Below are 21224 nucleotides of genomic sequence, written 5' to 3'. Positions count from 1 at the left end.
CAGACCCTCTCATAGATGGCTAGCCCCTTGCAGAGCCATACCATAATAATATTTATTCTATATTGTACTGTTTCTGTTAACTTTTTTCAAATATCTTAGGTAGGATAATCTATGGGTTGGGGGGCGGTATGGGTGTTGTTGGGGATAATGGGAATAGTAGGAGATAAGAGGGAACACAATTTTAGTTGAAAGAAATTGTATCAACATATTTCTTATTCAAGTAATACACTATTCAATAAACAACAGATTATTAATATAATACAAGTGTAATATGAACACATTCACAAAGCAAAGAGGAAGAGTCACACAATCTCCCAAATGTATCTTTCATAACAGTACGATCAACATGAAACCAAATCTTATCACGTTCATCAGCATAGCCTAGTTTAAGCCTTAAAGGCCTCTCAGCATCAACAACTGAAGTGCACTATCCACACTAACCGCCTGTGTGTGGCATAGAAATACTGAATTCATGGCAAGACATTGAAAACAGGTCACAATCTTATATAGAACACCCACCACAGGTCCCATTGCCTTCCTAAAATACATATACCGGTACTTCAAATAGTGAAATCTATCCACAGAGTATATCATTTAGTCACGTTTTTCAGAGTTAAGCTCTTTTGAAGAGGCACGAGAGTTATACTAGGAGAAGGGTTTACATATCGCCCTGAGGTATTAATTGTGTATGTACACCAAAATGTAACCACACTGTCACACAATAATGACAGACTATGTGCAAAGTTGAACACTGGTAAATTAATTAAACAAAGCAGAGGTTTTATTTTATATAAAATGGATGACTTATTATAAAAGTATCTAAACCTGATACCCCAAACTTATTTTTTGTGTTACTTGACCCTTAATAGCAGTCTAACCCTCAGCAGGCTACAGATCCTATTTACAACTGCCTGCTCACAAAAAGCACATCCTCTCCGAACCACTGAGTGACAGCTATCAGTATGAAGCATCTCTCTGATACCTCCCACTTCACGTGCTTGTCATGAAGGGTATTTGGTTTGATACACAGGCCAACATGATTCAAATGGGGTCAGAGAGGCCTGGGATGATGTGTCTGCTGCCTTGAGATGATTAATCAGGTCACCCCCCACAGAGGCTGAAGTATGACGCTCCCTATCGCCTTCCTTCTGATGTGTGCCAACGTCGTCTATCTGCATGGAAACCCTACGATCCCAGGTTATTTAATATCCTGCGTGTTATTCCTGATTTGAAGTGCAACACAATTGCAAGAAGTTCTGACAGCTTTATGGAGGATGAGCTAATTTTATAGAAAGATATTGTGTTTACTCACGACTGGTTCATAACTTCAGTGTCAGTGCATAATAAGTAATTGTTGCACAGTAATTTGCAGATTGGTAATGCATGTATTTTGCAGGTTACAGCCATGCATTGTGAGCTTGTAGATCATCGAAATCTTGAAAGAATATATAAAAATATATATTTGAAAAATGTTAACACAAATCTTAAATGGGGGTCCCTGGCAAAAAATATTTTCTGACGGGGGTCCACGGACAAATACTTAATTTGGGCATCCTTGACATGAAAAAGTTTGAGAACCACTGTAATGCTTGGGTTAAAACAGTTTGAAAATCCCTGATGGACCGTTTATTTTCCCTATTCTAGTTAAATAATTTTACAAAGGAATGGTGCCACAGGTTTGCCACACTTTCTTTCTGATTTAGCACAAATTGAGTGATGTCGGAATATTTGTGTTCTTGTTATTATTTCTAGGGGTGAAGCGTAACCTTCGCTGCGTGAATGATTATCTATTGACCGTGTACTGTTCCCTGGCCATCACACCAACAGATGCCCCTCTGGACGGCTACGGACTGTTATTTAGGCGCCTTTACCTGCCTAGAGATTATAGAGAGTGAGACATTACCCCTTTCCTACTTGAGAATCATACATTTCAATGGTGTTTACTATGAGATCATGTTGGTTGGTCATGTTGCTACTTTGTCTCTCCCTGATCACTTTTGAGGTGTTTTTACTTTACTGGAGTATTTCCAATTTTCAGTACTTTTACTTCCACTCCACTTCAGCTCAGAGGCAAATACTACTGTACTTTTTACTCCACTACAATTATTTGAAAACTTTAGTTACTAGTTACTTTGTACATTTGTATCATTATTACAAAACATACATTAATCACTTAAGCCCAATATATACTTTGGCTATTTGAAAATACACACACCTCAACACGATGCGCGAGTAGATCTGCTATTTAAAAAAAGATTTGAATACATCTGAATAATGAGAACTTTCACTTTTGGTTCTTTAATTATATTTTCATGCCAATACTTTCATACTTTTACTCAAGTAAATTTTGAATATAATACTTTTACTTGTAACAGAATATTTCTATATTGCAGTATTGATACTTTTCTTAAGTAACAAATGTGAGTATACTTCATCCATTACTGTGCAGGGAGAAGTATGTGTGCCAACTGAGGAAGACAGACGGACATTATAACTGCTCATTTAACAAAACCAACGATGATGATGAGTATTACAGTTACTTCTCAGAGACGCACGTCTTTGAAATCTCTCTTTGTCAAATCAGACATAATGTGTCTGAAAACTGTGAGGTGCTCGATGCCAAATACATGCCAGCAAAAAACAGTACGTTACTGTTCCGACTTCTCTATCTCTCTTTCACGCACACACATGCGCACACGCACACACGCACACATCCACCCTTATAGATTTCCTTTTTTCCCATCTTTTTTTTTCTCAAATGAAACACCAACATAAAGAACAATCATGAAATTGAGTAAAGGTTTTGGAGGGTATTGAAGGGCTTTCTCTCCCAGTTTCCTGTCACTACACTGTACTATCCAAATAGAGGTAGGAAAGCTAGTAAAAACATATTTAAAAAAAGAAAAGAAATAGGCTTGACAAAGGCACATACAATATGTAGTACGTAGTATATTTTCCGATGTTTCAACCTATTTATCCAAGGTTTGCCATCAATTTTAAAAAGTCTCTGAATACTGTATCTGTATTCTGTACAATCAATGTTACCATTCTTTGATCTATTTGCCGTCTCAATTCTCAGTTACACCAAATGCACCATGCTGTCTCATCTGGAACACCAGTCAATACCTCTTCAGCTGGAGGAGCGGCTATGAGGAAGAATACCTAATCAAGAAGCTGATGTATCAACTTCATTTTTATAACAGAGACCACAAAGATAAAGTAAGAATTCCAACAGAAATGTTCTGATAACCAATTTACCATCCCGCTTTTCTGGCTCCCTATGAGTCTTATTACATTGGACTGAACAAACCAATTTAAACTTACCCTTTATTTAACCCATTCATTTTAGGTAATTTAATCCATTCTACAGTGTGGAAAGAAATGTCAGGTTTCAGCCCTTTCACTCCATTTCTTTCTTTAGTCCCACAAGTAACTAAGTAAGTAGGTTGAGAGGCTTACTTAATAGTAAAGGCAGTGGCGGCCCGTCCGTCCATCCACCACTTTGGTCCCCAACATATCTCTAAAACTACTGGCTGGATTGACTTAAAATCTGCTGTGCACCTTCATGTACCATGGGGAATGAACCCTAATGAACTTGGTGACACCATGGCCTTTCCTCTAACGTCATATATTAGATTATCATTATTGTTAGAATCTAATAGACCTATTTCAGGATGAACTAGATTTTGGAGACCCCATACTGTATAGTGCTATTCAGCCAATGTACTGTATGGCTGGATCTCAGTCTTGTTTTCTTTTTCTTCCAGGTTGAAATAACACACAATACAAGCTTCTCTGTGAATAACCTCAATTTTGCACCTGACACGGAGTATACTGTTAAGGTCCGGTCCAGTCCCAACCAAGCCTTCCACAGAGGACAATGGAGTGAATGGTCAGCTGAGGTCTACTGGAAAACACAGCCTGTTGGTAAGTTGCTTTTGGTGCCCGATGCTGATGATGACAGAATGATCAGACAGGCCAATTCACACCCTATCAGTATACAACTAGAACGACACTGTCAGCAGAAGTGGGCTTCGCACCGATCACCGTTATGCCTCACATTGGTGTGCCTTAAGGGGCTCAAGCCCACCTCTGAATGGATGCCTGCCTTGTTCAGTGTTTTTTTTTTTATTACTCGTTTTCAATCTTTTTAAAGGCGTTTTTAATGTCGAGTCTATGTCCACGTTATGCCTGTGGCATAACCCAACTCATCAAATATGATCACCCATGACAAGTTGGGTGATCACATGTGATGAGTGTTGGGGTGAAAATGTGTTGCAAAAGACAGGTCCTACTGCGAAGGGTACATCGTCCTCCAGTTCTGACATTTTATTCATCTGCACTTTTCTTTGGCCTTCTCATTTTGAAAGAAATCAGATGAGGCTACAACTATGTATATCTATAAACCATGACCATGACCATGCCACTGACTCAGGACACTATATTGATCACATATTTAGTTATCACACTAAACATCACACTGAATATTTTACTCATGAAATTAGGCCATACCATTTGGCATTTCACTTTTCAGCTTTGTTTTCATGCTCTTAAATACAGACCCAGCAAATACCATCATTCCTCAACTGGATAAGAATGTGATCATCTCCTTATGTGTGCTGGCACCACTGCTATTGCTATTTTTGGGCCTTGCCCCTCTTATGAAGTAAGTTCCTACTACAGCTTTCAACACTTCAATTCATACACCAGACTGGATCAATTATCAGCTATGCAATTTCTCTCCCTCTCTGTCTCTCTCTCTCTCACACACACACACACACACACACACACACACACACACACACACACACACACGAAACACTGATCCTTACCAAATCTAAATATTTGCAGGGCAAGGCTACGCGCAGTCATCCCAACTCCAGCACCCTACTTCCAATCATTGTACAGTGAATGCCAGGGAGATTTCAAGGTATGGCTTAAAGGACCTCTCGCATGCAATGCACTGAACACAATGTAATTAAATTGACCATGATCTCACAGCACACAGGGGGAGGGGATGATTGATTATAATAACCTACAGGCAAAATGGCTGCTGTGTGAATAGTCAAGCTTACCTGCCTGAACAATTTGTTAATCTAGAGCTGGGTGGTGACACCGAGCAATGACACAGGCCTGCTGAAGGTAGAGGAGACCCTCCAAATTGACACCTTGATCAAGCACACACAGGAAGAAGACAGCGCCTCAGAGACTCACCAGACCATTCAGGAGGGCCTGTACTGCAACATAACTCTCCCAGATTCTGATGCCGCTCTACTGGGTTTCCCTTATGCCGTGACTACTGCACCACCACCTCCACCGTCCTCTCAGAAGAAGCCAGTGGGTATTGTGGAGCGAGACTCGAGGTGCTCACTCTGCAGTGCCACCTCCCTGGACACAGTGGACAGGGACGCTTCCTGGTACAACAGCAACTACTGCACGTTGGCCGACACACTGAGAGCCTTCCATACGCCAGGTGCTGTTCAGTGCATCAGCAGGGATATCTCAAACGATCAGAATCAGTATGTCAGCATGACTGGATTAATTTCTGATCCCGATGTATAATTATGTAGCTGACATGGCGTTTAATTGGTATGTAGCCTATTTTTGTAGTGGTATGACACATACTATAGAGCTTTGCATGGCACATATATTGTTGCGCCAACTGAGGCATTTGGAATACATCAGGGGCAGCAACAAGTGATCACTGATGTATAGCGGCTCAAGAATGCTTTTGCTTAACACTGTTGGTGAAAATATATGACAATTCACTGAGCAATGCATGAGCAATGAGTACAATATTTTCTGTATGTACGTACATACATTTTCTGGTTTGGTTAATTGCTTTAAGTGAATAAAATCGAAAGAAGAGCTTTGTAGAAACAGTTTATTTACTCCAACACATACATGAACAAAAGCACCATATAAACAAAAAGGTTGGTACAGAAGAAAGCCTACCTGCCTCAGTCAACGTGGCCATTTTCTTTTCTCCCCCATAGCAAACACTCTAAATAACAAAAGAGACAGCCAAGGCAGCAGAATCTATCATATATTACAGCATGCTGAATAGAAAACCTGCATAAAGATAATCAGACAGAGCCATCTAGAGACACTAAGTGAAATAGAACAGTATAAAAGTGCCATTCATTATACAGCAGTTGAAATACTGACAATGAAGTAATAGCAAATTGTACATTAAAATCATGGAAAATACAGGGGGAACTTAAGGAATAGACCCTGTGAGAGACCAAAACAAAAAACAGACAAACATTTTAATTCCTCGAACACTGATGACAGATCAGCTTTGTATGGAGAGTTGTTGAAAACTGGTACCGAGCTGCTGTGTCCCTCGCACCACGTAAGACAATTAATTCAACAGCTTAAAAAAGGAAATGACCAGGGTGCTAGGTGCACCCACCCCCTCCCAACATTACGTGCCAACCAATTAAGAACATAAACAAATTGAACAAAAAAAACAAACAAAAACAAACAAAACGGGGCAGTCAGAGGAGAGCGGATGGCACAGAATGTGTGTGGAGTTTTAAATAGAAGTCCTTAGGCGAGTCCTGATGTGAGAGGAGCACATTCATTGAGAGACTGAGAGCGGGGAGGTGATCCTTGTTTTTAACCCATTCCTTCTGCCGTAGCGGAGTGGAGCGGAGTCTTCGCCCTCCTTACGAGGGGGAGAATTTTTTGGCCTGTGCTCGAACTCTTTTTTCGTATTCTACTCTGTTTTGGCTGCAAGAAAAACAAAGAAAATTAGGTGAACCACAAGAAATATCGTTACATTTACAAAAATATAAAAAGTCAACAAATTCTAGCTTTTTTAAGTAAGTTTAACTAATTATATTCTAGGAGGCTGGAATGGCCGGAGGCGAGGGAGTATGTTTTCGCTCCTGTGAATTCGTCTGTCCCTCCGTATATCTGTGACTGAACAGCTAAATCTAAACTTTTGCACACACACTCCCAGTAGAAGGAAGAACATCTGCCCCAAAAAGGGTTAGGGTTGGCCTGAAGGTGGCTCTATAACAGGACAATTCACGTTTTGGCCTACAATGCTTGAACCGTAGGTTATGCCATCAAAATTATTTTCTCTCTGCAATCCTTGGATCATGATGCAACTCCCTATACAAGCTCACATGAAATCAGTTGACATGATCTCTGAAGTCATCAGATCGAGATTTATATTTCACATTTTTTAGATTCCATTCCGATTGCCTACAATAGTCTTTTAAAGTTTGCGGGAGGGGCCCGTTTTGCAAAAATGACACAATCATGAATGCATTTTATATGATTCATAGTGAGATTTTTGCCTGGACCCCAGGAAGAATAGTCTCCACTACGGTGTAGACTAATGGAGATCCTTCATTTAAAAAAAAAACTCATTCTTAATCCAAGAGAATAATACCTGGGCACTTCAGGAGAGTCTGCCCAAATACAATACTGGAGCACTCAGCTGGTCTGCACGTATTTATTATTTCGCAGGTTTCGACTTGCGTCTTCCTCAGAGTGAAGCAGGGTCATTAATCATTCTTAATCCGTCTGACTGAGCTTTAATGGACAACGGTCTCTTCTACCTTTGGGACTGTATATCAACAGGTTTGTATATTCATGTGCAGCAATTGTTCCAGATGTCTTTGGAAAAACATCCAAATTGTCTGACTAATCAGTAAGGCATATTAATGGAATACTACACCCAAAATGTATCCTAGGCAATATAGTACTATATCCACCAAATTCCACCACTCATCATTAAAGCTTTATCTTCTTAAGCCACTTTTCAGCCAACTCTCAGATCTGCAGACCAGCTGTTGCGCTTGGTCCCCAGGGCAAGGATTGTAACAAGAGGGCAAAAGGGCATTTGCCATAAGGGCTCTGCAATTGTAACCTTCCTTGTGGAATCAGATAAGCTGTGTCCTCTTTATGATTTCATTGTTTTTGAAAATACTATACAAATAAAGTTTATTATATGCGTTCCAAATGTTTAAATACAATTCTAATTTGTTATAAAGTTGTGCACCCTACAGTAAGAAATGTGCATGGTCAAACCCTCTGATACTAAGGAATTCATAGAGGCAAGATGACAACATTCACCCCCATGTCCGTTTGTTTATAAATTACTTAACCCATTGAGTGCCAGGGTTTTTTTTAAAACGGGGTAAAGTCAGTGCCTGGATTTTTAACAATTTTTGAACCTTTTTCAAGTAGTCACAAAATATTTTCAGTGATCACCGTCCTCACGGTGATCCCTTCATTACACACACGGGGGTCTCGTACAATCGGGGGGAAAAAATTAAAAACATTAGGTAATCCGTTCCATAGTTGCAGCCAGTTGAAAATAGTCGAAAATAGTCAAAAAAAAAAAAAAAGTACACAGGAGCAGAGATACAGGCTTTTGAAGTCATAAGTTAACCAGGAAGTGGATTGGAGTCTAAATCTTCGAAAAATGATATCTCCTGGTGCTTTTTTTTTTTAAATATTTCTTTTCAAAAACGGTCATAATCGTTTTTGGCACTCCTCGTTTGGATTATGAAAAACGGTCCGGACCGTTTTTGGCACTCAATGTGTTAATTTGAATGAAAATGCATGGAATAAAGCAAAATACAATCTCATGACTGAAAATGTAATGATGTTTAGGTACTATCATTCTAAACCTATGTTGCTGCTGTTCTACATACATCCAACCAGTTGAAGAAATCACAGATTGAGGCTTTGACCACCTTTGCTTTTATGACATTTCTGAGACCATTCATGTTTACGGAAGTTGCTTCTAAACATGTATTCTATTGCTAGTTTGACCATTTCAACCATATAAAATAACTAATAGCCGAAAATCTACAAGCTCACAACACGTCGCAGCACAACGTGTTGTGAGCTTGTAGATCTGCTATTCTCGGTGTGCAACATGCTTTCAAAGAAGCCATGCTGGCTTGAATGGAATGAGTGAGATCAGTCGTGGCCACTGAGAACTTAATGTACACAACAAAAACATTTTTAGATTTGTGTAGGAGCTTCCTGTGTGAAACAGGCTCAGCTTTCGAGGGTAAATGCACTTCGTTGACCCCAATCACTCTCCACACACAATGTCATCAATATCACTCACCAGTAAATTGTGTATGCCTCTGCTTGAGCAGGATCCTGGATATTTGGCTCATTTAGAAGTTCCTGGATGCCTAATAGGATCTGCAAGATCAATGAACAAACAAATCAATCCAAGCTCAAAAATTGTGAATGGGTCTACGCAGGGCTACCTATGGGATACAATGAATGTACGGTCTACACAGGGCTACAATGTATGGTCTACACAGGGCTACACATGCGATATAATGTAAGGTTTCTCAAACAGTGTGGCAAGCCCAGTGGCTTCCTGGATTCAATGTCAACTGTCTTAACTGCCAGGGTGATACTGATCCTTTTATTTTTTTCGGGCTTTCCTGGACTTTGTTGACAGATACAGTGTAGAGAGACGGGAAACATGGAGAGTGAGTTGGGAGGTTTGCGCCTTTAACCACTCAGCTATCAGGTGCCCCCAATACTATTTTTATCTGTCCCAGGAGGACAAGAGGTCCCTAAGCTCGAGCCCTGACTCAGCTAATGTCAGACCTGTCACACTTTCAGGGATCAGTACCTTTCATCATTTAATAAACAGGATTTCAAAGAAATTCTGAGTAAGGACTGTATCCCCTCTGTGCTTTCAGCTGTGTAGTGGTGTATTTAGTTGAACTAAATCTTGACAGCTTTAGTTTCTGGTCATCTCAGTGGTTGTGTTACCTTTGTGCACATTATGATACAGATACTGCACATACATTCACACGCAATACAAGCCAATGCCAAAAAAAAACTACATCTAGTGTTACTGCTACTGTAGCTTCTATAGAAAATCTCAAACATTGAGCTGAATATAGAGTATCAGGAATTGTTGGCATTCCCGAGTCAATTGATAATAACAGGATAAAGATCATTGCCTCTGGAACTAGGGGCAACCTGGCTGGAATTAGATCAAATCCCCATCAATACTGGGGCTAAATACCCACTACCCTTAAATAGAATACATTTTAAAAAAGTTTGCAATCCTGACCTGCTTTATTGTGATGGCGGGTCTCCAATCCTTGTCCTCCTCTAGAATAGATAGGCATACTGTGCCTGACGGATATACATTTGGATGGAAGAGTGGAGGCTCAAATTTACCTGCAACACAAGGAAATGTGTAAACATTATATTTCATAATGGATCAGGATGTGTTGTACAATCCTCCTATAATTTGACAAACCTCTGTCACGGTGTCATGGACGGTGGTGAGGCCAAAATTGCTCTGCCCGGTTCTCCTCAGCGGCTGGAGCAATTGATCCGAAATTGCACACAGCTATTGACCATTACCATGTGCACCTAACAGCGAAGCCCGTTTTTCGATTTCACCAAATCTCAGCTGTTTATTCGCGTTTTTATGTCGCCATGGTTACGGATTGCCAGATCATGTGCGCATATCCCCCCACGGATGCGTCGACCGGGTATGGACTAGTTCACACAAGTTTTAAGAAACCACACAATCCCACGACCATTTGCTAGATGCATTTGACTTCTGTTTTTGAACTCTACCCTGAAATAAGACATGCCATTTCGCTACGCTGAAGCATCAGTGCTGGTGATATGATCATAATATTTATGGACATGTTACGTTCTAGTCTTTAATTATGGCAAAGAAGGCCAGGATAACACTCAATATTTACCTATTTATTGGAGCTCTATACTAGCCCTCCTCCTGTTTACGCTCTACACTAAATATCTTCTGAAAATATGCTCAAAATAATGCTCACTATTTTTTTTATTCAAGAATGGCATCCATCACATTCACATTGTCATGATCTGGAATACAATTTGCTTTGGGATGTTTTGGTGAAACATACTGGAGATATACTTCAGGAAGTAAACTGATAGAAAAACTTTTCTACAATTCAGCAGATATCATTCACCAGCATTAAAAATAATTCTGATGTATAGTAGGTGGCCAGCAGGCCAAGTGGCCGCCGGAGCCAATTGTCTGGCCCACACAGACCCCTGTCAAAACATGTTATAAAGTGGGGAATGAAATACAATACAACCTTGTTTGTATGCTAGAGTCTGCACTGATTAACAAGTTGTGATTTAAAATGCCCATGGAATTCATATTATGTTGAGAAAACAAAATGATGGATTAAAAACGAGGATTTGTGAACTTAAGTGGTCCATTCTTAGTCATGATGATAAGTCATCGGTGGATGATAAGTCATCGGTGGCTAGGCATTTTAATAGTCATAACCAACACCAGTGAAATACATTACATGGGCATTGAGACATACACACCCACACACATAATATTGTCCTTGTTAACTCCATTATGTGATCGTGTCTCCCCCTGCTGGGATAAACCTGTTGCGCAAGTTGTGGACGTCTATAATTACTCATCATGATTCATGACCCACCTGGGTCTATTGTTTGTGGAATCATGAGTCGAGTGTAGATGAAAAGAAAGTTATAATAATAATTAAGAACAAATTTAGGCAGATTTTATTTTCCTTCACAATTTTCAGATTTTTTTTTATCCCACGATTTTGTAACCTTTTTTTCACCCGGTGGGAATTTTCTAAGTGATCCTGGGCGCTACACTCCGCCCACAGCCTAAGGAGCCCAGGGCCGAGCTCATGCCTCCTTCAATGCATTTGAGCCAACTGACCTTCTTGTCACCTGACAGGGGGGAGTTTCCCTGGTAGGACGTAGCGCGTGGAAGGAACACGTTATTCCAACCAGTTCCCTTCCCCTCCATCAGGCTCCCCGGCTGTCATGGGGGAGGCGGTATAGCGACCAGGATTACAACATGTTTTTGTGAGGGTACCAACTACCCTAGGAGACATGGGGAGAACATGCAAACTCCACACAGAGTAGGCCCTTTCGCCAACCCCACCCAGGGTATGGGCGCTGATGACACGGAGGAGAAGACGTCACCAGCACGCCCCCAGCTCCCCCGGCGGGAATCGAACCCAGGACCTTCTAGCTGTGAGGCAATAGCGCTGCCCCACATTTTGATATTTTTAATTTATATTAGAAACGTTATGTTGCTCATAAAAAAATATAAATTTGGAGAACTTTACATACAAGCACCAACCCATCCCGTTACACTGCTCTCCAAGACTGTGTGCCTGTGTGTGTTAGCGTGCATTACCCACAACGTGGGTGAGGAGTTATAGGAACATTTACAGTAGTGTAAGCAAGGATAGCATCTACTGAGGGCTTGTGTACGCACTAAACACGTTTCAGACACCGCTACTCACATTTTGGGGGCGAGGAGGGGTAGTCATCCTTGAACAACATGCGCAGTTTGAACAGGCCTCCTTCCCATGGGGTCTGAATTTGGAAAAAGTAAACAAAATGGGAAATGTCAATGATTCATACTTTTACATAAATAAAAATGCAAGACACCATTCAACATAAAGCAATCCCTTTCAAGAACTTGAGAAATGTATTAAAATACAAGTGAATGTGACAATAATATTATAGATGTCTTTTTAGGTAGTCTGTCAGTCAAGAACGTTATCGTCACAACAGTTTTTGTTTTGTGGTACCAGCCCACTCTCAGCGGTTGTTTGTTATGATTGTACAAATAAAAAGGCAAAAAGTAGGAATCACGTATGTATTCACAGAAGTCAGAAGTACATGAAACAATGTACAACAAATTGCATAGTGCCTCTTTAACACACACACACACACACACACACACACACACACACACACACACACACACACACACACACACACACACCATGTGTTACTCTAAGTTCTTGGTTCCAGTCAGGGCTCCAGAACTAACCTTTTCCACCACCATCCCAGAACTATCTCAAAACACAATTGTAACTGTCCCTAAGTGAATGTAAACCTCCCAATTTTAAAAAGTTTGGAAATGTGTGTTTGGTAGATTATATCCCTGCTTCTTCCCATGCTTATTTGCAATAACTTTTATACAGTTGGAAAGCCTGTTCATTTCCCTTTTAAATAGTGCGCCATTTGTAAGGAACATACATTTGTAGGATGAGCAGCGCAGCAGATTATTTGGGTTGCGGCCTTGAAAGAAAACCCAGCTTATTCTGCTGTTGCTATTGATCAAACAACTCTGGCGCAGCGCAACATCACGCAGTGAACGCCAATCAAATCCTGATCAAAGACGTGCGTTATGCATGCACGTCAGGTGTTTATGCATGTCTTTACTCAGCCTCTGTCTGGACAACAGACCAGCGTGGGACTGCCAGACTAACATAAATAGATACTTGGCGCACCATTGTATTGATAACAAATCGCATGAGATGTACAACTATTTATCGCAGTATTGATTTTTTGTCCCACCCCTAATGAAGTCAGACAAGCATGATGTGCTAGTGGGGATGAGGAGCACATTCAGCCAGACTCATCATCCCCTGGTACAACACAAAGCAACTTCGTGCCAGTAGCCATCAGGCTCTCCACAACAAAGCCTGATCCCCATATGTTCTGTCCTGTTCTTGGATTGACTCCTGCGTGACTCTGGCACATTTGCACATGGACTACTAGGATGTACACTACAGAACCATGACAGATGCCTGTTATGGATAACTATCAACTGCTTCAAGGTTGATAGACTGCACTTTTTTTTACGTACTTGGCCTAGCTGGCCTAATTTTTTGCATTAGCCAACTAGTTTTTTCATTAACTGTTATTTGTCGTGACCGTTTAACTCCAAGGCAGCTACATTTCCCTTGAGGGATCAATAAAGGTCAATCCTATCCCATCTACTTACTTCACTTACCATTATCGATACCCACTGACACTGCACATATAGTCACATCCACTGTACGCAATACCCATTCATAGGTGATAATGTGTATTCATGCATATTCACTGGTGATAGTTTATACTAGGGGTGTCTCGATACATACATTTCATGATACACAATATTGGGCTCACGATAGATACAATATTTCTATCAATATTTTTTCTACCTCTTGATGGACCATACAGTAAGAACTCCTGTAACTTTCACCAGCCCAATAAAAAAGAAACCAAATAAAAATATTTAAAAATATTGGGATACAGTATGACGTCCCAACAATCCACTTCGTCACATTTTAATATTGCGATATATCATGGGACGATATATTGTGATACCCCTAGTTTATACGGATACAGGAAGAGTGAGCACCTCTAGTACTATTTATACAGGGAATAAACATTTTGGGGTTAAGGACCGGGTTAAGCAGATTTTTCACTGGCCAAAAATGATAATTAGACCCTCCAGAAAAACACGGGCAAAAATCCTTGATTATTCGGGCTAAAAAGTTGCGAAATATAATAAATATCAAATATTATAATAATAATAAATATTATGCGATGCTATGTGCATATTATGCGATGCTATGGGATGCGATGCGCATATTATGCAATGTGATGCGGCCTTTTTGAAAAATCATTACCCCCGCATAATTATGCGGCATTTTGCTGATTATGCGATTTTCTGGAGGGTCTAGATAATATGCCATTTTCAATGACACTGCATAATTGTGTGTTGTTTGTGAAAAAGGTGACAATTCTGAAATCAAGCCCCTGTTGAGGGGTCTGGGGCATGGCTTGATAATACTGATATGATAAAGCAGCTGCAGCTTTACCAGGTTAGAACATTTTTCATTTAGTAACTAGGGATGAGTACCGCTCACCTTCGAATTGATATGGTACCGGCCGGTATCTGGAATTCGATAAGTTACCAAAATCGGTACTTAAAAGTTTTTGGGGGGCAATTTACACACCGTAATAACAAATGTTCAGTTAAACACAGGCCGACAGGCCTATGTCTATTGAGAAATAGCCATTGCACCGTAATACAAGAAAGGTGATAAAATAGGCTACAATATGCAGCTACTAGCAATGTATGGTTTTCATTACAAAGATGATCACAAGAGGTAGACCTAGCTATTGCAGATACAAAGTATTAATGATCAAAGAGGCACAGTAGGTTTGACAGCATTACAGGCAGATAGATGCGAACATGTCGTCCTGCACAAATTATTGAGTCATTTCAAAATTGCGACAGCAAACGTTAACTCAAATAATGTTCAAACAAGTGCAAACAAAAGCCTGCGTCCTCTTCCATCGATTATAGTCTACACTACAGCATGAGGCAACAGGGCTTGCACTTGAAAATGGCTATAATTTAATATAGTTCAAACTTTATGTTAAATCCCTCTCAAATGCTAGGGGACAGAACTTTTTTGGTGACTCATGTTTGTGTAGCCTACTGAGGTGTTGAGGTCATGAATTGCCCATTTACCCACCCCATCTTTTTTTTTCTTTTGTTAAGCAATGAGCGATTAATCACCGCGGCTCTAAACAGACATTTGCATGCAATTTGTGATGCTCCAACAGTGGACATGTTTGGAGTTGTTGTTGGGGCAAGGTGACTTACTTGCTGTTGCCCGAGTGCCCGCGTTTTTTAGTGTCCGCGTTGCAATAGCAGATAAAGTTGCAACAGCAGATAATCCTTCTGCCCATCTTGGGGCACTTCAGAGCGCTTTCGGCTGGCCATGCATGTTTGTTTACTTTCCCCATCATTAAATTGAGATGGTTGCGTTCATGTTCCCTCGTTTACAAATTTTGTCCGCTCGCTTTCTTTCAAGATGCGCTCAAGAGTACCGAAACGTGGTACAGTTCATTTTTAAGTGAACCGGTACTCGGTAGTAACCGACGTGATTCGGTCGGTACCACTAAAAGTACAGAATTTGGTACTCAACCCTATTAGTAACAGAGCAAACTGCAATTCAATGTGTACACACCCCTCAACTTTTTCAGAACCATCCTCAAACACTATCAGCTGCTCTGAAGTACATCAATGAAAATGATGAGATTGATGATTACACAGAAATACGGTGTGTGTTATTTGTGAACCCAACAATGCCAGGCTATGTGTGTATGGGTGTGTGTGTATGTGTGTGTGAGAAAGAAAAATCTGCATCCCCTCAGTAAAATGTTTTCAGTGAGAGTGGGGTGCAGTCATTTAAGGACACTTTCACAGTGAGAGCGCTTGAATTTAACCGCTTGAGTGGTTGTGAGTTGAACGCGCAGCACATGCAATGAACGTACGTACACAAGTCCACACACCCACACGTGTGTGTGTTGTGTCAAGTACATAAGCGGCTGCACCAGTTTTAAACAGTAGCGCTTTAGACTCCTACTTGTTTTAGACACCATAATGACTGGTTAGTCTCCGTAATTTATTATCCAAAGAAGAAATCCACATACCATTGGCGGTTGGCAGGTGTTAATTTTGTTCCCTAATGTTAACTAACTCAGACCAAGTGCAAATGCCCAGTGTCAGATTCTATTATATTTCTACCATATTCTGATCTCTTTAACCTTTCCTGTACCTACACCGTTCTTACTGCTGTTGCTGCTAGAACACCTTAATTTCCTCACAGGGAAAAATCGATCTTATCTTTATGAAGCCTAGTATAGCCATTAGTATAGGCATGCACATGCATTGTGTCAACACTCTTTTCAGTTGAGAATTTGTATTTTTGCAGAGCAACAAGTCACACAACACTGTGGCTGAAGTATAAATCATTCTTTAGAGTTAACTACACCAAAATAAAGTGACACTGTACGGACTTCATGTGTACAAGAATGAAAATAAAAGTCCTTTTACCCCTTTCTTGCCAGGAATAGCACACTCCCAATTCATCAGGTTCATGGTTCCATCTGGATTCTTTGTTGGAACAGCAACAAATCCCTGAGAAGGAGTATCAAACAGTCAGAGGAGAAAGTTCAGTGAAGGATTAGACCTTACACACGGTCTAATGAAAAGCTGTAGAAAAGCCTGGAAAATTGTGACAGATAGGAGCTGTTACTTACAAAGGGATGGTCTTTACGCCATGCTTTGCGCTCCTGGGCAAGCCGGCTCAATGCAATCCCAGACATTTCTGGACTCCTGCAATGGGAAGAGAGATTTTTTTAAAAGGAGTAGTTCACCCAAAAAATGGCAGGTGCCATGAAGCCATGAATTCATGGAGATGTTTTAGTTTGTTGCATTCCTAAGCCAATAATTTGATGACCGGGTGGCTGCTCAGGGTAGACTTGGATAGACGGGATAGACTCCGCCGTCATCAAATTATTGGCTTAGGAATGCGACAAAACTATAAATCTCCATGAATTCAAGGCTTCATGGGGTGTGTAATTGATAGAAAATAAGTTATTTTGGGGATGAACTACTCCTTTAAAGCCTGCAGGAGATTGATTTCAGGTATTTTCAGTTGATCATCAATGATCATCGTTACCCCATAGCCCTAGACACCATAATATCTGGCACACAGAGTTGCAATAGGCTACCCTTGACAGCCCATTCATACAAACAGAAAAGTCTGATCTGATTGATTAAACAATGTTAAACTCACCAACATTGCAGCTGGATGGAAAGCTTGGATTATCCTCTTTATGTCTTTATGAATATCTTTATATTCATAAAAATCCACCATAGACATATGAGCTACTTTCTGTCAATACATTCTGTGCAGGTGATCATTTTTCTTCTCAAAGTGTCTGGAAGCACTCGTTGGAAATCACTTAATGGTCCGGCGTACCACCTGTTTCAAAATTGCACATAATGCAGGAGGCAGCAGGACATTGCGTTGTTGAAAACAAGCGCTTCCAAACTCCAACACTAAGAAAAATTATCACCTGCACGGAATTAATTGACAGAAAGTAGCTCATAACATGTCTATGGTGGATTTTTGAAACAAAAACTTGGCAGATACAAAGAGGATAATCGAACTTTCCGTACAGCTGCAATGTTTGTGAGTTTAACGTTGTTTAATAGTAGTAGTTATTTTGGTCATTAAAAGCAAATGAATACAATTCATTTGTTATTCATTGAAAACATAAGACCAAAAAGGTGTAGGCTGAAGCCTTAGCTTATTGTGCCTACCCTTTTAACCTGATAATAACTATCATAGGCAAGAAAATACAACAACAAGCAACAACAACAAAAGAACAGACAAGCAAACAAACAAGAAAAACAAACAAACACACAATATACTGGCAAGAATACAATCAGATCTGACTTTTCTGGGCTGTCAAGGGTTGGTATTGCAACTCTAGATCAGTGTTTGTCAACCTTTTTGGTGCCAAGGTACACCTGGCTTAGCCAAAATATCCCAGGGTACACCTAGATATACGGTGCGTATATATATATATATATATATATATATATATATATATATATATATATATATATATATATATATATATATATATATATAATATTTACTCTCATGTACACAAGATGTAATAAAGAAACCTTGAACATTACAAAATGTCTTTGGCCTACAAATATATAAACTTGGGTCAGTGCAATGAATGGAGAAGATGAAAAAAAAGGAAAGATTTTAAAAAATATATATAGGAAAGATTGGCCACAATAGTCTTAGTGTGAAACTGTTTTAGAATGAAAAAAACACTTTTTAAGTCAGTACAAATGTCTTTGTTTGAAACTTGAGTCCTTTTTAGAAACACTGAATATAGCAACATTGTATGCCTTTCATTGTTTTCAAGGCAAAAAACAAACCATGTCACTCTGCCTTTCATGAATATTCTAGGCAAAAAAGTACCATATGTCATTGCTATGCGCTAACTGCTAGCATCAAACTCCACTGGAATTGATAGTTTTAAACTCTCTAAAATGGATCTAAAATGTTGTGCTTACCTCGACAATAAGTGTTGTCCCTATCTACTTCAATGGACTACTTTATAAGAATCCAGCTGTTTGCTGGATTCTTTTTTTTTAACGAGGCACAAGAGCGTGCGCGCACAACGAGCGTGCACACACACACACACACACACACACACACACACACACACACACACACACAGTCACACACACACAGGCTGCAGTGGCAACATATTTGCATTCCTGGTGATGGTCGCTGCACTGAAAGGACTCGGCCGTGGCTGGGTGTGAAACGGGTGACGGCCGTATCGATTGATGGACGCGCCATTGTTCTCGAGGGGCTGGTTTCACACGTTCTTCAAAGCCCACGGTACACCTAGCAAGTATCCACGGTACACTTACTGTACCATCTACCGCGGTTGACAATCACTGCTCTAGATGACAGATATTACAAATAGTTGCTTGCAGCTAGGTTGTTGCAACCATCAAGATAAGGGAAGAATAGTTTTATTCTAAAAGGAGTGAATGAAAGAATAATATTTGTCAAACCTATTCGACAGTATATTTGCCAGAATATTGTAGATCCTCTGGAATAACGTTTGCCATGTATACATTTAATTTGTCCATAGTTCCTACCAGAAATGGGGAACCTACTTTATTTTCTGCACTGGGGTGCGATATTAACTCCAGCTAATTTTGGATGTGGCTGGTGAACTTGTCAGGTAATTGATAACAGAACAGGGTGCTGGTGTTTTGGAGGTCAATATGTGGCATTGAAACTCAGTCGGACTTGACTACACGCGTAACTGACATCATGTATTCCGCTCCAGGTTCCTTCTTGGTTTAGATAAGTTAGGTCAAAATACCGTTGGTCAGGTAATATGGTCAGAATGCCTTCATGCAAACTTAATTCATCCACACTAGTCCCTGCACAAGCACAGCTAATGATCTCTATGGCAACAACGCCGTAGACGTAAAGACTTGTCATAATAACAAGGCTACAAAAACGCTACACAAGTGTTCATTCAAGTGGATAAACACTGAATCAGCAGCTTGAGATACTCAAAACAGCGTCAGACTGAAACCACATGACAACTTGACACTAGATGGCCGGTGGCTTCTTAGCCACCAAGTTACCGAACGTTAGCTGTTATGATCATCTGCGCAAGAGACGCTTTTTAAAACACTTAACATTTTGAACAACGGGCATTGCGTCTGCGGGAGTTACGAACCCAAACAGTCGTTGCGACAGCCCGCATGTCAATACAGTTACCGGCTAGCTTCCCTCGGTGGTAATGTATCGATGTAAACACATTCTAGTACACCGGGCTAAAATTAGCATGCTATCCAGCTAGCCAACTAGCTCATGTGCGCCAGAACGCTGCTGCCTCGCAGGCGGCTGGCGCGCGGTTAGCGGCCTGATGCAGCACAAAAATGCGCACTTTCACTTGATTTGGCGACAGATGCAGTTATGAGAGAGTGAACGGTGTTAAAGTTTTAATTCGTGATACTTGCTTCTTAAGATTAACACCAGCGCCAGAGAGGAGCTGTGTGCATGAACCGTTTGATCACCCGGGACAGAGCAGGACAAAGAACGCAAGCTCTAAAAAGGCGCACATTTACGCATTGACCAAACTAGCGAAAATGGCGCAAACTACAGCGGATTAAATAACCTTGTATATCGACCAGATTAAAAACTGGAATCGCTACAAATTCGCTCTTACCCTTCAGTATATGGCAGCAATGGCTCAAGTAATCAAGTTCTTGGGATTATTCGCGCTGTGATCGGGTTAAACCTGATAAAGTTTCCCTCCTGAAAAGCCACCCGTTCCTTCCGACTCAAATCAGAGACGTTTAGCAGAGCGAGAGTGTACACTGGTGTTTACTTCCGCCTTCGCTTAAATGCGTTCGATGAGCGGTTTCTGGAGCTGTCATAGTTTGGGTCCAATCACATTATTGTCTTATGCGCACCCTATTATGTTTTAGTTTATATCGGTCAAGAACAACGCACTACCCAGCAGTTAAAAAGAAAGAAAGAGAAAAAAAATACATTGGCAACTCCAGACAGAAAATGATGTCTTTCACAGTTTAGTGGCATGCTAGGCCTTACATAGTCATAAGAAATGTGCTAGGCTAGTAGGTATATTATTTTTTAAATGATGTTTATTTTTTGTTTTATTTTTATTTTTTATTTAATAGTGTATCAAACAAGTTGGACGTTTCGATCTTTGAGTGTGCAGATCAGATCATGCGAGTTCTCCCCTCTAACTAACCCTCAAGACAAGTAGCCTAGCCTGATGGAATTAAAGCCTCGTTTTCGTTGGGAACTCAGTGGTGTGATCTGGTTTAAGCCACGCCCACTCTAGAATCCCCTTAATATCCGTATCCGGTTGGGCGCCGCAATGTTATTGTCCCCCAACATGAATGCCGAATCGAGTAGCCAAGTCTCCGCAGTCGCTATGGTTCAGAATAAAGTTTGGACACACCACACAAAATATACAGTATTTATTTGAAG

At 40.5% G+C, this 21224-nt stretch overlaps 2 protein-coding genes across 2 annotated transcripts; one reads left to right on the top strand and one right to left on the bottom strand.

Moving 5' to 3' along the window:
* Positions 1–1058: 1058 nt before the first annotated feature.
* Positions 1059–5811, top strand: LOC311060975 (interleukin-21 receptor). Its single transcript, XM_084079415.1, has 8 exons — positions 1059–1197; positions 1753–1891; positions 2450–2643; positions 3080–3219; positions 3768–3927; positions 4561–4666; positions 4852–4930; positions 5101–5811. The coding sequence occupies exons 1-8, from the start codon at positions 1125–1127 to the stop codon at positions 5560–5562; spliced, it is 1353 nt and encodes a 450-aa protein (XP_083935541.1). The 5' UTR covers positions 1059–1124; the 3' UTR covers positions 5563–5811.
* Positions 5812–5867: 56 nt separating this feature from the next.
* Positions 5868–20572, bottom strand: LOC311060986 (SUMO-conjugating enzyme UBC9-B). Its single transcript, XM_084079438.1, has 7 exons — positions 20434–20572; positions 16900–16975; positions 16694–16777; positions 12303–12375; positions 10076–10185; positions 9101–9180; positions 5868–6735 (listed from the first exon to the last, which is right to left on the bottom strand). The coding sequence occupies exons 2-7, from the start codon at positions 16963–16965 to the stop codon at positions 6672–6674; spliced, it is 477 nt and encodes a 158-aa protein (XP_083935564.1). The 5' UTR covers positions 16966–16975; positions 20434–20572; the 3' UTR covers positions 5868–6671.
* Between the last annotated feature and the right edge of the window lie 652 nt (positions 20573–21224).

Source organism: Gymnoscopelus microlampas, assembly GCF_963454915.1.
Source record: "Gymnoscopelus microlampas genome assembly, chromosome: 14".
In the NCBI taxonomy this organism is placed as follows: Eukaryota; Metazoa; Chordata; class Actinopteri; order Myctophiformes; family Myctophidae; genus Gymnoscopelus; species Gymnoscopelus microlampas.
Note: the sequence above shows the minus strand (reverse complement) of the source record. Positions and strands in the feature narration are given on the sequence as shown.